We start from the raw sequence: 15,558 nt of genomic DNA, 5'->3' as shown, positions 1-15,558 counted from the left end.
CATCACTTATGTGAAATCATTTTTTTAAATCTCACCAGAGGCTTAAAAATGCAATTTATTTTCCCCTGTGCCAAGATTAATTATGGATTTACTAAAAACACATTCGCTTCTAAGTAAAAACTGCTTTCATTTAGTTCATTTTCATGGTCAAGCAAAAGATGTAAGAGTCTTAATTGTTATTTTCATTGTTATTGAGACTTCAGTCAGGAAAATGAACCCACTATATTATGTACTTTCTCAAAGGTGACTATGCATCTTTAAAGGTGGGGGAAGAGATTTCTGGATAATGTTTTATCTTTGATATTTGATATGAATATTAACGAAACATACCTTATACATACATACTCCTCCTCCCAGACCATCATGAACTCTCCCAAACCTTCCCCTGCTCTGTTTCTCTTTGTTCACGGAGCTAGCAAATGGTGAGGACACATTCACAAAAAGTGACAAAAATGTGACAAAAAGAGGCCAACCTGGGTTGGACATCGCGTTTCCTTACGACTAAAGCAAAGAACATAGCATGCTATTCCAACATAATCAAAAGACATAAACAAAGAGTCTGCTTACAGATGCTGAGAAATGTGTCGGTACTGTCACAGTTGAAAAATGCTTAACCCCTTTAAAAAATGAATAATAGAAATTGTCACAATAAAAAAACTTAAAGGAAAGATGTTTTCTTTGTTTTGCCTGGACAAGTGCATTGATCTTTAATAGTTGCATAATAGTCATCGTTTAACCTTAACTCGTATCACAGGTGTCTTCAATGTTTCTGCCTGTCATTCTGGCCTTTCCAGATCATTTGCAGCTGTGTAGTTTGACATCATTGGGCCTCACACATGAAACGTGAGCAGAACACATGTGTGGGTACATTTTTCACATACCAAAACATAATGCACGTTTCGACTTTCTTGAAAATGTTTTTAACCACGCGTCAATCACTCGAGGAAATAAGGAGTTCACAAAAACTTTATTTGTCATTATTGGACTTTACAATGTTAACATGTAATATGGACTATTGTTGTCACATGGTACGTATATATGTAAAAACTTGAAAAAATGATATTAAATTAGAAATTTATGGACATTTTGAATATACAAGCTTCAGACTATGTGTCTTAAAATGTGCGTGAAAAAGCAATACATCCTCTGTCTGCCACAACGCATAGAGACGTAACACATACTATAACAAGCATAAGCTTATCTTTAGAGTTTCCTGTTCACTCCTGTGGAGGTGTGTGGTGTGAGGTATGATTTCTAGTAAAGAGGTATTTTATTTATTTATTTATTTATTTATTTATTTATTTATTTGCACAATGATAACAGTATTTTTTTATCATACAAGGACAAATAATTTGTGCAGGAGAGGAAAAGAAGCCCGAAGGGCTTATAAAAAATCCTCCCCCTCAATACAAAATCACCAAAACAAATCAATCAATAGAAAAAGAATAGAAAGGAAAAAGAAAGGGTAAAAGAAACAAAGAAAAATACAATAAACACCCAAACAAAAATATCCATGAAATGGCAATTTCATTTCAGTACGATATCTGATCTCCAGTTATACAGGATTTACAATGATTTCATGAATGAGGCCAACACTAACCATGCACCAGAGCAAGCAAAGGAGATATCTCAGGAGCTCAAAATGAACATTTTGGATAAAAACATTTAGATATGTTTGGTAAAGGACCATCTTCCTCTGACCATGGCTGCTATTATTATTATTAGGAAGGATATGATCACTGTAACTTCCCAGGACGTGGGCTCATTATGGGGAAAAATCAGAAGAATAACACAGATGCTAACCCACAATCACAAAATCATGCAAAAATCTCAGAGGAAAAGGTACATCACTATCTAATAACACCATCCAGTGCCTTTTGAACAACAATGGCCTCCACTGAAGGAGACCCAAGAGGGTCTTCAACTATTATAACAACAAAACCAGAGAAAAGCCAAGCTTAAATTTGCTAAAACGCAGGATGACAGACCACTGTATTTTGGGGAGAATGTCTTTTGGAGTCTTGGGCCAAAACTGTAGCTTTTTGGCAAGTTGCATGAGCTGTGTGTTCACAGATGGAAAAATGAAACCTTTAAAGAGAATACCACCATCCCTCCTGTATGGGGGGGATTGAATACCAAGGCCTCCTGGTGCAAAGTGCACTGAATATCAGGAAGACAAACTTCCTGACATTCAGGATGATGACCCAAAACACGCAGGTAAAAAACAAGAAATGTACCTGCTGGCAAGATATAAAAGTAAAACAAAAGCCTCACTCAGAGCTACACTTGGGGCTTGTTGGCAGCAATTCGGCTAAGATTGTGCAACAATATGTTAAGTTTAGATTTAGGGTAGGCTACCATCCATTTTCTCCATGTAATTTGTTTTACCATGGAAAATCTATCCCAAATCAGGAGCAAAATCCAATTTGGATTAAACATGGAATAAAAAGTAATAACTTTTTAAGGAGGCCATAGCCCTGCCCTGAAACTTTAGGAGCCACCACTGTAAATGCTGCTAGTCAGTCCTGTTAGCAAAAAAAGAAGGGTTTTGCTGAAATAATAGTATAATTTCATTCAGAAGTTAAAGCCCTCTGACCATAGATCATGTATCAAAATAATAAAAACGTACACAGGAACCATGATGTCACCCTGGTCATGAACCAACAGTTGAACAATTGGGAGGAACTTTTCAGTCTCAAGCTTAATCCAGTTATATCCAACATCAACTGTCCTTTTACCAGCTGTGGTAAGAAGTCACGGTAGAAAGATATTATTATACATTAACTGGTTTGGACGAAGTAAATTATGCTGGGTACTGTATTCAGACAGTGAGGGATTTGGACAAGGTTACACATGGCTGTAATGAACACAAGAGGGGACTTTAGGGGAAACCAAACCTTGCAGAAGGAAACACTCGCATACACAAAAAAAAAGCCAGCTTTATGGATAAAAGAAAAATTGAGAGAAATAGTCCTTGTTTATTTATTTTTTCCTTTTTGGTTATGATTGACTGTGTTTCCTCTTTAGAAATGGAAACAGCTGGCTTTTCATGCGATCATGTGAGTAAAATCTTTGACCGTGTTAGAACTTATAAAGAAAAGGTATCTTAATTTTCTTAAACCATTAGCTCTCCTTTGAAAGACAAAGTCTACGCCAGTTAAGGTCTTTTTATTCTATTTTATTTTGAGGTGCGATTTGGAAGAAATATTTTAAAATGTGCATTTAAAAAAGAGAATGCACAGCTATTTATTTATAGACTTCACTCCGGGCCGCTCGGTGGCGCAGTGGGTTAAGCAGCGACTCATATACTGAGGCTACAGTCCTCCTCCTGCAGCGGTCGCAGGTTCGAATCCCTGCCTGCACACCTTTGCTGCGTGTCTTCCCCATTCTCTCTCTCTACCCCTTTCCAGTCTGCATTCTCAATAAAGGGCCACTAGAGCCCAAAAAATCTTTAAAAAAAAAAAAAAAAAAGACTTCACTCCAATGCAACCGAGACACTCCGCACCTAGAAAGTATACAATTAGGGACGTAATTATTGGCTTTCCTTTACAGATCTACGGGTCAATTCCATCTTTTATGTCTCTTGTTGACTTGTGTGCCCAATTAAGTCATCTTGGATATTTCTCCACCTGCCTTCTTACAAGTTTAGTTGTATCCCTCTTACATAAAAACAGGCCAGTGGAACTGACCTGCAACTAAAAAAAAAAATAAAAAGGTATTTTGAAACAGCAGCATGCAGATAGTGAAATAATAAATGACCAGTCATGAGCTTTTTCCCACAGGCTTTCATCTGGTGAGGCAGATTATAAAATAATTTTGGCCATTTTGACATTTGGTGAACGCCATAGATGTTTAAACTCACATGCAAATTCTTTCTAAATGTTCTGCTGTCATATTTCTCTAAGAAAAATAACAATGCATTCATACAACATACAAATCAAGTCTCCATGATCCTAATGATGTGGACAGGGTTCAAGGGTATACATGTAAAATGATAACACAAGATTTAAGATTTCTGTCACTGATTGACCTCCCATTATGCCCTTTTCTGATCCAGATGACCCACCAGATGCCCTGGTCAATGGAAAAGCAGGAAAATATGTCCCTGTGCCACAGAAGAGTCTTCCTGATCTGCCGCCCCCAAGAAGAGTAAGTTAAAGTGTATAAACATGCAAAAGAGATCTGGCTGAGCACATACACTTGACCTTATATTATTATATTAGCTGGACTGCTGAATCAAATGAGGTCAATGGGAGGGGTCATGGAAATGGTGATTTCATATACCGTATACAAAATGAGCTCAGCAGCAAATTTCCACTTGAATGTCTTGTGTTATAATCTAGGCTTTACCATCACTTAAAGGCTTTAGAAAAGAATGACACATCTTCAACTAAAACAAAGGTGGTTTGTGGCCACACAAGCTAAAGGCATTTCCTGGAAACCTCGTATTCAGACCCCTGAAGCCATACGTGAAGTGTTTTCTCCCACAGAAGCAGGTATTTATCTACTCACGGTGCATTAAAGTAGCACTCAGGAGGGGTTCAAGCTGACTAGGAGACTCCAGGCCCCTGAACTGGCCCAGTGTGACTTCAGGAAAAAGGTTTTAGACCATCTCATCAGTGCCTTTGAACTTTATACACACTTGTACACACAGTTGCACAAGCCCCCCCCCCCCCCCCCCCCCCCCCCCCAACATAAACTACAGTAGCAGCTGTTACTAATCAGAACAAAAGCTTTGTGTCAGCACATGTGTTCAAGTGTGCAAAGATGGGTTTGTGTGAAAGTAAATGTGTTGCACTGAAGCTCATTTTGTCCCTTAGCAACCTTCTCCCTCATAAAATATTTTGTATTATATCCACATGACATCGTTTTTCAGTTTTGCTCAAACTTTCATAAGGGCTGCATTGCTTCTGGAAATCCTCCATCTGAGTCTGGGAAAGAAATCTCTACTTCCCGTCCCTCCTCATCCACGTGCGGTGTAACCGGTCCGGTCTTGGGGAGTCTGAGTAAACACGCCCACAGTGAACCATTCTTCGCAAATCCCTTCATCTGTCTGCGGGGTTTCCAGCCGTCTGAGGTGATGGTGTATTCAAGAGTTAGCATGTGTTTCACCGTGAACGCAGAGTCCCCCCTTATCGTTGCTGTGAACAGCGACCCCTTGCTGTTGATGTAAAGGCCAGGCATGGCCGTCCATTGGCCTGTTGTGATGTTATAGCAATCCATGAGACAGCGCAGGAAGTCATCGCGAGGCCCGTTGCGCATCACGTATAAGTTGTCCCTGTGAGATACCATACAGTGGCCGTAGCTCTGGGATCTGATCATTGTGGTGGTAAGCGTCCACTGGTCATCCGACGGTACGTACTCATATATGTCCGTAGTGTCCGGTGGTTTCCAGAAACAGACAAACATTCGCCGACGTGCAATTGCACAAGCTGCAGATGTCACAGGTCTCGGTGCATGTTGTATGAATGTCCACTCTCCCTTTGAGGTGTCATACCGCTCTGCTGAGGAAATGAATTTATTTTGGACCTCTCCACCGATGGCGTAGAGGTGTCCCTCGTGTCCGAACATGGTGAAATCACATCTCGGTTGCTGGGGACCTGGAAGAGTAGTCCAAATCCCTGACTCTGGGTCGTAGCAGTGGCTGCTGTCCACTGTGTCCTTAAGGTATCCGTAAACTCCCCCGACAATGTACAGTCGATTGTCCAGCACTGCCACGCCAGCCCTGGAGGTGCTGCAAAGAGTTGGGAGGTCTGTTAGGTGCTTCCACTCCCCCTGTTTTTCATCAAGGAAGCAAACAACCCTGAACGAGTCATTTAGCAGCTCAATCGAAGGAGTATGGTGACCTATTGCAACATAACTAGCAGGGGATAAGGTTTGAGAGTATTCTATCAACTCTTCCGGGATTGTGCTTTCGGCCACTTCTTTGAGGTCATCAAATGCATCACAAAGAAACAGAGCAGCATTGTGAAACAGCTGATGAACCCCAAACATAGCAGCTGCTTGGTAAAGCAGGAGACAGTTATCTGAGTCAATAATATCACAAAGATGCCGGACTAAAGGCGCAACCTGCAGAAAAGCAGCACACTCTACAGCGTCTACAAGCTCATCCGGGTGAACTAACGGGGGATTCTCGCCCCTGCAGACTGCAAGGGCAATGAGGAAACCCCTCGCGCTCACTCCACCTTTCAGTTGGAGCTTGTCCTGCTGGCTTTCTCTCATCCCAGAGTGAAAGAGAGCCCGGAAATAGTCGCTGTGCCGCATAAGAAAGTCTCTCTCCACAGTGAACCAGCTATCCTCAATCCTTACTCTCACCCAGCCCGCAGGGCACTCTCTGTCGTCCAGATCGAGGGTTGTATTGTTGTCATGGCTGATTCCCAGGCCTTTAGGCTCTTCCATATCTGAAATCCAAACCTCTACCTCTACTCTTCCTAAAACAAGGTCTCAAGTTTACAATTTATGTGTGACCCGAGTCCATATCAGCCTATTCTGAAGGTTTGTGTCAGTTCCATTGCGTCCTGTCTGCGTGATCTGAAAATAGAGCCGGACTATAGATAGCAGCTGGGCCACTTGCAAGCCACAGACAGGAAAAGAAAAACTGTTGACATGCACTGCAAGCCGTAATGTGACTGCTGGCAACTGGTCATTATCATAACCGCAATACGATTGGCTAGCAGATGTTTATGCTGAATTATTCATGATCACACGTCCCTTTTCAATCCAGCTTGGTTTTAGATGGTTGTTATATGCTGATTGTATTTTTTTTAATACTTGTTCATTCTCTTTTCTTGTAGTTTGTTTTAAATTGGTGACTCGTAAAAGTTTATTCCTTCCACTTCAGGAAAAATGTGAACCCAAAAACATGAAGAGTTTAGAGAAGGTCAAACTGTTCCCAGGAAGGCAAAATAAGGGAGATAAATACAGTTTGTGCGCAGTCTGAGTCATGTGAGGTTTTTTTTTTTGTTTTCCCTTTCTGCCACTGATGACCTGTGCTTTCTTACTCTTATTTTTCTCACTGCTTTCTAAGACCAGTAGAGAATGACACGATTTCTCCCGTATCGTTTTCCAAAGCTGAGCTGCTCTGATAACTTATATCAAGACCTTATCCTTCGCTCTGAGCACTCTGCGAGCTTTCAGATACACTCTGTCTGTGTACTTTTCCCTGTGTGTGTATGTGTGTGAGTGTTTTTGCCGCAGCAGATTCTTGGCATGGGAACCAGGGATTTTCCGTGTTCCTCTGAAAGTTGGGTTTTCAGGCTCTTTTTCCCACTCTTCCCTCAAAGCCCCTCCACCACACCCGTATTCCTCCCTGACACCCCCGTCTCTTTTCTTTGTTATTTATGCTCCGACTCCTCAGTCCATTCCGTCTCCTCCGTGTTTCTGGGGTGAGGATGTGTGCATGTGTGTATCTGAGGAGTGAAAGGAAGAGGCTAAAATTCCTAAAGGTGCGCTGGAGGGACTGCAATAAAAAAAAGATAAAGAAAATGCACACACCTGGCATACCTCCCTGTTTGTGTCTTTTTAATCAGTCCCGCATGCTCCCCTGTAGTCTTTGCCCACACAACAAGGGGATTTAGTTTTTAGCGGATGACTGAAATAAAAAGAGTTTAAAAAAAAGAGGAAAGGGTAGAGATAAGAGTGGGTGGGCGGTCAGGGGAGGTTGCTGCTGCTGTTGCTGCTCTGGAATGCCTGGCTTTTTGTTTTAATTAATAACAGATGTCTTAACTGTTGTTTTTCTTTTTTCATGGAGCAGTTTTTGTGTACGTGTGTGTGTGTATGTGTGTGTATGTGTATGTGTGTGTCTGTGTGTGTTTTACAGTCACATTAAGCAAATGTCTCTTCAAGTGGAGACAGAAAACACATCCCCATAATCTAAACCATTACATTTAATGGTGCAAACAAGCTTCAAGGTTGGGCTTTGGTAACTAGTAGTTACCATTTAGGTTCAGGTTCAGGTACACCTCCGGCTAACTCCACCTACACAACTCTTTGTGTGTATGCATGAAAATAACGAGATCATGACAGACAGCCCTTCACTTTGGCTCATTATAAAAAAGGATTAATATTCTCTCAGCTTCACAGCTCCTGGACATCCCTTCTTTATTGCTTGTTTGAAAAAGGCAATAACTTATCCAAGACATTTCATTCATACTTCAAACACGTTGCGAATGCATGGGAATGTAAGTGCTGCTTAAAAGAAACATCTGGAGGAGCCTCTTGCAACTAATTGGGTAAACTGGCAAAAGGTCAGTGACATTGCTGGTTTTAAGAAGAGCATCTTAGAGAGGAAGAGGCTCCCAGTTAAAACCTGTTAAATCTCAAAAAAGTTCAGAATGATGTTCCTCAACATAAAACTGTGAGGCCTTTGAAGGTCTCATTATCTACTTTTCAGATTCAGATTCAGATTCAGATGACTTTATTAATCCCTTTGGGAGGTTCCCTCGGGGAAATTGACATCTCCATCTCACTCACTCAGCACTGTCATTTACGAATCAAACACCCCAAAAGCCAAACACCCATATAAAGATAAAAAATTAAAAATAAAGATAAAAATAGAAATAAAAGGTAAAAACAAAAATAAAAATAAAAATGAAAATACAAATAAAAATAAAAATAAAAATAAAAAGTGATACTTGATATAATTACATAAAATATCTAAGAATTTGGAGAAATCTGTGTGCAAAGGGCAAGGCCAAGTATCCGTGACTACGTTTACATGCAGTCAAAATTCGGGTTATTGCTAATATTCCGGTTACTGAAGCATTCGGAATATTCCGTTTACATGGTAATTAATCATTCGGGATATCTGGATCAAACCAGCGACGCACGGAGAACATCATGACGCAATTCCCGTCATTTCTGCTTCTTCTTCCTGTATCCAAATTCAAAACAAATGCTGCTTTGCGCAACTTTTCGCTCACTTTCTTGTAAATCTGGCTATCCCCGTACTTTCTACTGTCTACAAATGCCAAAATGTTCATATCCTTCATTACATTTATACAATGATTAGTCTCCTCCTCACTCCAAAAGTGTGGCGTGGTCTTGTGTTTCTCCGTGTTTAGAAGAACTTCCTGGACTCAAAAGACCAGGATTCCTTGAGAAAAGAACATGCGCAGAAAACAAATTCATGTCCCGTTTGATGGGGATATTCCGTTTGGCGTTTACATGACCCCAGGGGTCATAATCGGGTTTTTAAAAACCCGATTATGAGCAAATTAGGGTTATTCAAAGGGGTTATTGGTGTTTACATGGCCGTGCAAATTCGGGTTATTGCCAATATTCGGGTTTTAAAAGCGTTATTGATGCATGGAAACACCGTCCATGTTGGATACCTGTGATCTTCAGGCGCTGCGGTGGCACTGCATTAAAAAAAAGCATGACTCAAAGATCAACTTTTGGAAATCACCGTCTAAGAACACGGATTGCTGCGTCGTCATGCAAAGGTGAACCAGAAATACTGCCACCTTCTCTGGGTCAAAGTTTATTTAAAATGGAGTGAGGCAAACTGGAAAAACTGTCCTGTGGTCAGATAAACTGAAATTGGAAGTAAAAAAGACAGCGATCACCTGGCTTGTCATCAGGACTCAGTTCAAAAGCCTGATTCTCTGAAGTTATGGAAACGCATTTGTGTCATTGGAAAGGGCAGCTTATCTGGAAGGGAAACGTACGGGGCTACATTACTACCCATGGACCAGGGAGTTTACGGATCAGGAAAGTGAAGCATAATCACTGAAAGGTATATACAGGTCCTAGAGAAACATACGCTCCCAGCAAGGCGACATCTCTTACAAAGAAGGACTCGCATTTTTCAGCAAGACAACAGTAAACTCAGTATTCACTAGTACTTCCACTACCTCCGATGTTTCACTAACTGAAAATATTTGATACATGAATGAAAAAAAACACAACAAAGAGGATGCAGTTCTGCTGAGCAGCTTAAAACCAGTACCTGACAATAAAAGTACAATATTTCATTCAGAAAACACTAGCAGCTGATCTTCAGACTTTCCAGACGTATATAGACCGTGGTTGGCACTTGCATTTACTTACTTTAAACATTTTATAAACATTTTCTATGTTCCATTGTTACTAAAATATGTGTTTATTAATTTTACGCAGTATACTTACTCTTTTGGAATTGGGATTGTGTTTTTTTTTTCGACTGCTGTGCCTTTTTATGTTTATTTATTTATGTTCTATTGAACATTTAGAGATGAAATTCCTCATTTTTTTGTTTCCAAAAACCTGGTGAATAAAGTTGATTTAGATTTTGGATTTTGAGGAGTTTCTTTTTATTGGCGGAAAACAGTTTTGCCTCTAAACCTGTCAGACTGTAAACTGTAAAATTCTTTAAAGAATTTTAAAGAGAGAAAACTGTAACTTGTATTCATTCTGACAACTGAATTTGCTAAATCTGTATTAACCCTTTCACATTTTAAATACTGTATTTTCTGGACTATAAGCCGCTACTTTTTTCATAGGTTTTGAACCATGAACAAAGGTTATTCTGTGGATTTTTCTTCCACCACTCGGGGCGCTCTAACCGTAATTAGAATAAAAACTAAGACAAAATAAATGCAAAGAAGAATACACTACTTTTTCTTTAGCAGATAGAAGTAGGTAGAAGCAGATTTCAAACAGATAAATAAATAGCGGTTATTTTCTCTTGGTTCTGTCCCGTTTTAATCAGCAAAGTTGCTGCCGTGTTAAAAGACACTGTTAGGAAAGGATCTATTTAGGTACAAACATGTACATCATTTACAGTTCAAAATCCTTCTGTACATGTAGTAAATATCTAATCTAACAACATAAATATCTGCGGCTTGCATATCTTTTTTTTTTTTAAATAGAGCGGATGCGGCTTGTATGCAGGTGCGGCTTATAGTCCAGAAAATATTTCTATTTCAAATTTTTTTCTTCAGCAATTTCTATCACTTTTTGTATTATTATGAACACATTGGCTCATTTTATTTATCTATTTATTTATTTATTCATTGTTGTATAATCATATTTTTTCTTTTTTTTTATGCGATCAAGGGGATGGTACAGGGCTCTTAGAAATTCATGTATCAAATATGATGCATCCAGCATTATAGGGGTAAAAGAGAAAAAAAAACACTAAACAATCCAGCCCTGTGATGCAGAGCTGATGCTCCCATCGTTGCAGTATGCTGATAACATTCCTGTCTTTGTGGGTCTTTTCCTACGTGTCCCGGCACGCGGGCTAATCGCACAACCAAATCTTGGTCACTGTGACTGTGCGCGGCCCGTAACATGACGGCACTTATTATGACAGATTACTACATCTGCTCTGCATTACCGGCAATGTGTAAGATTGTTAAAGTGAGAGGGTGGGAAAAGCTCGCAAACAGGGACTTCCCCCTTTTCGCTTGTAATCATCTCTGACAGTCTTAAAGTGTCCACATCACAAAGTATGAAATCATGGTTTTATATAAAGAGAGAAATATTATTTGTTTTTTTTTGTTGGTTTGTGAATTTGAGCTGAACCAGTAACTTTTAATCTATACCATATTATCTGAAGACTCACCACAGAGCACAATTTATTGCTTTTTTTCTCCCCAGTTTATATTTCTTGCTGAGTACGCGTTGCTAAACTTAAATATGATTAAACTCTTGACTTTCATTTGTTGTTGTGATAGCGTTTGCTGCACTGAGGGAAGAAGGTTTTCACAAATAGTTACTCTCTGATCTAATTAGATACATCTGCAGTCTACATGGGGTATCCAGCTACTCTGCTCAAGGGTTATATTTCATATGTCTTTCATCTTCCAGCTTATGCGAAAAAGTGAAGAAAAAAAGAAAGAATACTGTATGCTCAGATCAGCCCAGTCCATTTCAGAGGTCCGTGAGTTTCTGTAATATTTTTATTATTACTTTACGTTGGGCTTCGACACATCCAACATATATTAATAAATTATTGATTATTCAAAAAAGGTTTCTCAGAATGATATCACATGCAAACAGATATGAGCCATCTGCTCCCCTTTTCATTAATTATTCATTATTATCCATCAATAAAATTAACATTTTTAAAACATGTTTGTTTATGTTCAAATTCAAAAATTATATACAAGATCTTCCTTCTTCCTTTCATAATTTCTTTTGTGTTAATTCCGATATTCATTCTTACGCCAAAAGGCACAAAGATGATTTTAATTTAAAATTGGAAACCAATCTTTCATCACTTACAGAGGCCCCCACTTAAATCTCTTAAATCATCACCATCCTTGCCAATATTCAAAAAAACATATAAAGAACTTTCTTATTGTTTCATCTTTGTAATGTTCATTATTTGATCTGAGTTACATTTTCTTGTGTTATTTTTTTTTTTTTACTCTCCCTTGTGTAGCTTTGTTTGGTTTTTTATTCATATATGGAAAGGATTCTATATAAGCCACCAGGCTTCTTCCTTTCCTTGCATGTTATTTCATTGTTTTTCATTTTTTGTTCATATTTGTCTTATATTGCTAAATAAACAAAACTAAAACTAAAACAAAAAAAAAATCTATATATTAGCTGTGGTTTCTTGTGGTTTGTCTTTTTTTTGCCTTTAATCTACATAAACAGAATATGTGAAAAACGTTTTGGCACATAAAATAACGTCTGGTCTGTCTATAAGACAGACTAGACGTTATTTCTCTCCATGGCCCCAGAAGCATCCTCCCTCTGCGGAGATATTTCTTTATCATCCATCAACTTGCATCATGATTTAAAAGAACAGATTTCATCTTCGCTGGAAGCTTCTGAAGTTTTGAGCTGCTAAGTCATTTCATTTCTTTAAAGGATCAAGACCAAACGTGTATACTGTATCTTTAATCTCCCTTTTGCCAATGACAGACATCTGATAGCTGGAGACTTGTGGTCACAGGTTGAAGAGATGGAGCATGTTTTTCACTGGAGAAAATTCCAACTTAGGGGGTGGGGAGGATGGATGGGTGGGGATTTTAGCCACAGAAATAAAGAAACACTTCATCAAGACCTGATAAAGTGTTATCAGGTTTACACGAATTGCACAGTGGTGAGCTGTCAAGCTGCTGTAAGAAAACTGGCACAGAATAGCCATTGTGTCCGGAGTAACAGTTCCAAGGAAAAAAAACATTGTGGTTTTTCTGCAGAATCATGACTGCATCTTTGAAAGAAATTACATCCTGGATTTTGCCGGAATGCTTGCTAATACTTTGTAAGTCTGTAAGTGTGTGACACTTGAGCAGATGCTGGACAGGAAATGACTCTCTCCAGCTGACAAAAGATGAACCAAACTTTTATTTTGTACTCACGGCCTGGATCAGTTCATTGCTCTTTTGATGGTTGAAATATTGGTTCAAGTCCTGGTCTTTGCTTTCGTCACGTCATGTGCATTCTTGGCCAACGCCCTGAACCCAGCATTGGCCCAGATGTGTTAACCGGTGTGTGGTTGTATGAATTATGGACTAAAGAGACAAAAAGAGGAAAACCATACAGGACTGTCTCAGAACATTAGAATATTGTGATAAAGTTCTTCATTTTCTGTAATGCAATTAAAAAAAAAATAAAAATGTCATACATTCTGGATTCATTACAAATCAACTGAAATATTGCAAGCCTTTTATTATTTTAATATTGCTGATTATGGCTTACAGTTTAAGATTAAGATTCCCAGAATATTCTATTTTTTTTAGATAGGATATTTGAGTTTTCTTAAGCTGTAAACCATGATCAGCAATATTAAAATAATAAAAGGCTTGCAATATTTCAGTTGATTTGTAATGAATCCAGAATGTATGACTTTTTTGCATTACAGAAAATAAAGGACTTTATCACAATATTCTAATTTTCTGAGACAGTCCTGTATAGACAAAGAGCGTGCCATATTTAAAGGACAGCAAGTTCATTAAAGGTTGTCTTTTTTCATCTTAGAATAATAGTTTTAATTTCATTGAAAAAATATTTGATTCATTTTATAAAATGTTGTATCGCCAAAGTAACCTAGGACTCCCATCCTAGTCATCTCATTCAACAATGATGTGTTGCTTTAGGGCACTTTGTCAAAATAGTAATTATTTTCCTCTTTGATAGAAAGAATAAGTCTGATTCCCAGGTGATAGTACCAACTGATAAGAGGAGACTACCTCCAGAAATCACTGGATAGGCATACTGTACTACCAATCAGTGAAACAAAGCAACAGGCGGACTAGTATCAACAAAAGACCCGTAATGACATGTATTAGAGTAGGAACTGTTGATTTTACAAATACTCAAACAGACTCAAGCCTCTGTTTTATCGTTGGGATGGAGCTGTCAGAAGCAAAAATAATAGTGTCAGTTTGACTCCAGTTGTAGACAGTTTGCAGCTAAACAGAACTTGATGACAGTGAAACAATCATGAACTCAGTTAGACTAAAGGGATGTTGTAATTTAATGACCAAGAGGCAGCATGTATAAAGTAAACAAGATGGGTCCACGAACAGATCCCTGAGGAACTCCAGAGGATAGAGGAGCTTTTGCTAATGGAACGTCATAATAGAAGTAGAAAAGCTCCTGTAAGTGAACTAGGAAGTGAACCGGTCGAGGGCAAAACCCACAGTCATCCACCATCTTGTGTAGCCTGTCTAAAAAGATCATATGATGAGCAATGACAAAAGCTGAGCTTCGGTTTCAGAAAGAAGCACAGAATATGACAAGAATCGGCAGCCATTAAAACACCATTCAAAACCCTAAGAAGAACAGTTTCAGTTGAATGACGTTTGAAAAAACCTGACAGAAATGTGTCAAAGACGGGTATGGTTGGACCGGCTAGTGTCACTATGGGCTCAAATTAAAGCCATAAATATTTTGTATCTGTAAATAAACTTTGTACTTGTAGAAATATTTTGTGCGTGTGCAAAAAATATTTGTACTTGCAAAAAATATGTGTACTTGTGTAAAACATTTTTGTAGCTGTGGAATTAATTCGTCTGTGTGCAACATTGGATATACAAAGCTACAAACCTTTTTTACAAAAGCTACAAACTTTTTTTACATCTACGAATTATGGCTCTCCAGAAACGCTTTGAAACCCGTGCCAAAGATCGCTGATTGGCTCTTATTATTGGCACGTCAAAACAGTGCCATAATTCGTAGTTGTAAAAAAAGTTTGTAGCTTTTGTAAAAAAAGTTTGTAGCTTTGTAAAAAAAGTTTGTAGCTTTGTATAACCAATGTTGCTCACAGACGAATTAATTCCACAGCTACTAAAAAGTTTTACACATGCACAAAATATTCCTACAAGTACAAATATGTTTTGCAACTACAAATATTTTTTGCACACGCACAAAATATTCCTACAAGTACAAATATGTTTTGCAAGTACAAATATTTTTTGCACAAGCACAAAATATTTCTACAAGTACAAAGTTTATTTACAGATACAAAATATTTATGGCTTTAATTTGAGCCCATATGTCACACTCAACAAAGGTGAAACTCACAGAGCTACAGTGAATATGATGTTAGAGGTGACTAAAAGAATCAAGAAAGCAACAATGGAAGCGAAAACAAGACAGTGCTGACCAAAATTCAAA

General features: G+C 38.5%; 2 protein-coding genes across 3 annotated transcripts in view; one reads left to right on the top strand and one right to left on the bottom strand.

Annotated features, from left to right (window-relative positions):
- The window catches only part of afap1l2 (actin filament associated protein 1-like 2), a 74,498-nt gene that overhangs the window by 33,688 nt on the left and 25,252 nt on the right, over window positions 1–15,558 (top strand). For both annotated transcript variants that reach the window (XM_061708989.1, XM_061708991.1), the window contains exon 4: window positions 4,058–4,149. In XM_061708989.1, the coding sequence (XP_061564973.1) occupies window positions 4,058–4,149 (92 nt within the window). The remainder of the gene's footprint in view (window positions 1–4,057; window positions 4,150–15,558) is intronic.
- LOC133419660 (kelch repeat and BTB domain-containing protein 13) lies at window positions 4,888–6,571 on the bottom strand. The gene has a single exon (XM_061708993.1). The coding sequence runs from the start codon at window positions 6,397–6,399 to the stop codon at window positions 4,891–4,893; it is 1,509 nt and encodes a 502-aa protein (XP_061564977.1). The 5' UTR covers window positions 6,400–6,571; the 3' UTR covers window positions 4,888–4,890.

This window comes from Cololabis saira, chromosome 19, assembly GCF_033807715.1.
Source record: "Cololabis saira isolate AMF1-May2022 chromosome 19, fColSai1.1, whole genome shotgun sequence".
In the NCBI taxonomy this organism is placed as follows: Eukaryota; Metazoa; Chordata; class Actinopteri; order Beloniformes; family Belonidae; genus Cololabis; species Cololabis saira.
Note: the sequence above shows the minus strand (reverse complement) of the source record. Positions and strands in the feature narration are given on the sequence as shown.

Coding starts and splice junctions, on each gene's coding strand:
- LOC133419660 (XM_061708993.1), bottom strand. CDS start 6,399: ATGGAAGAGCCTAAAGGCCTGGGAATCAGCCATGACAACAATACAACC.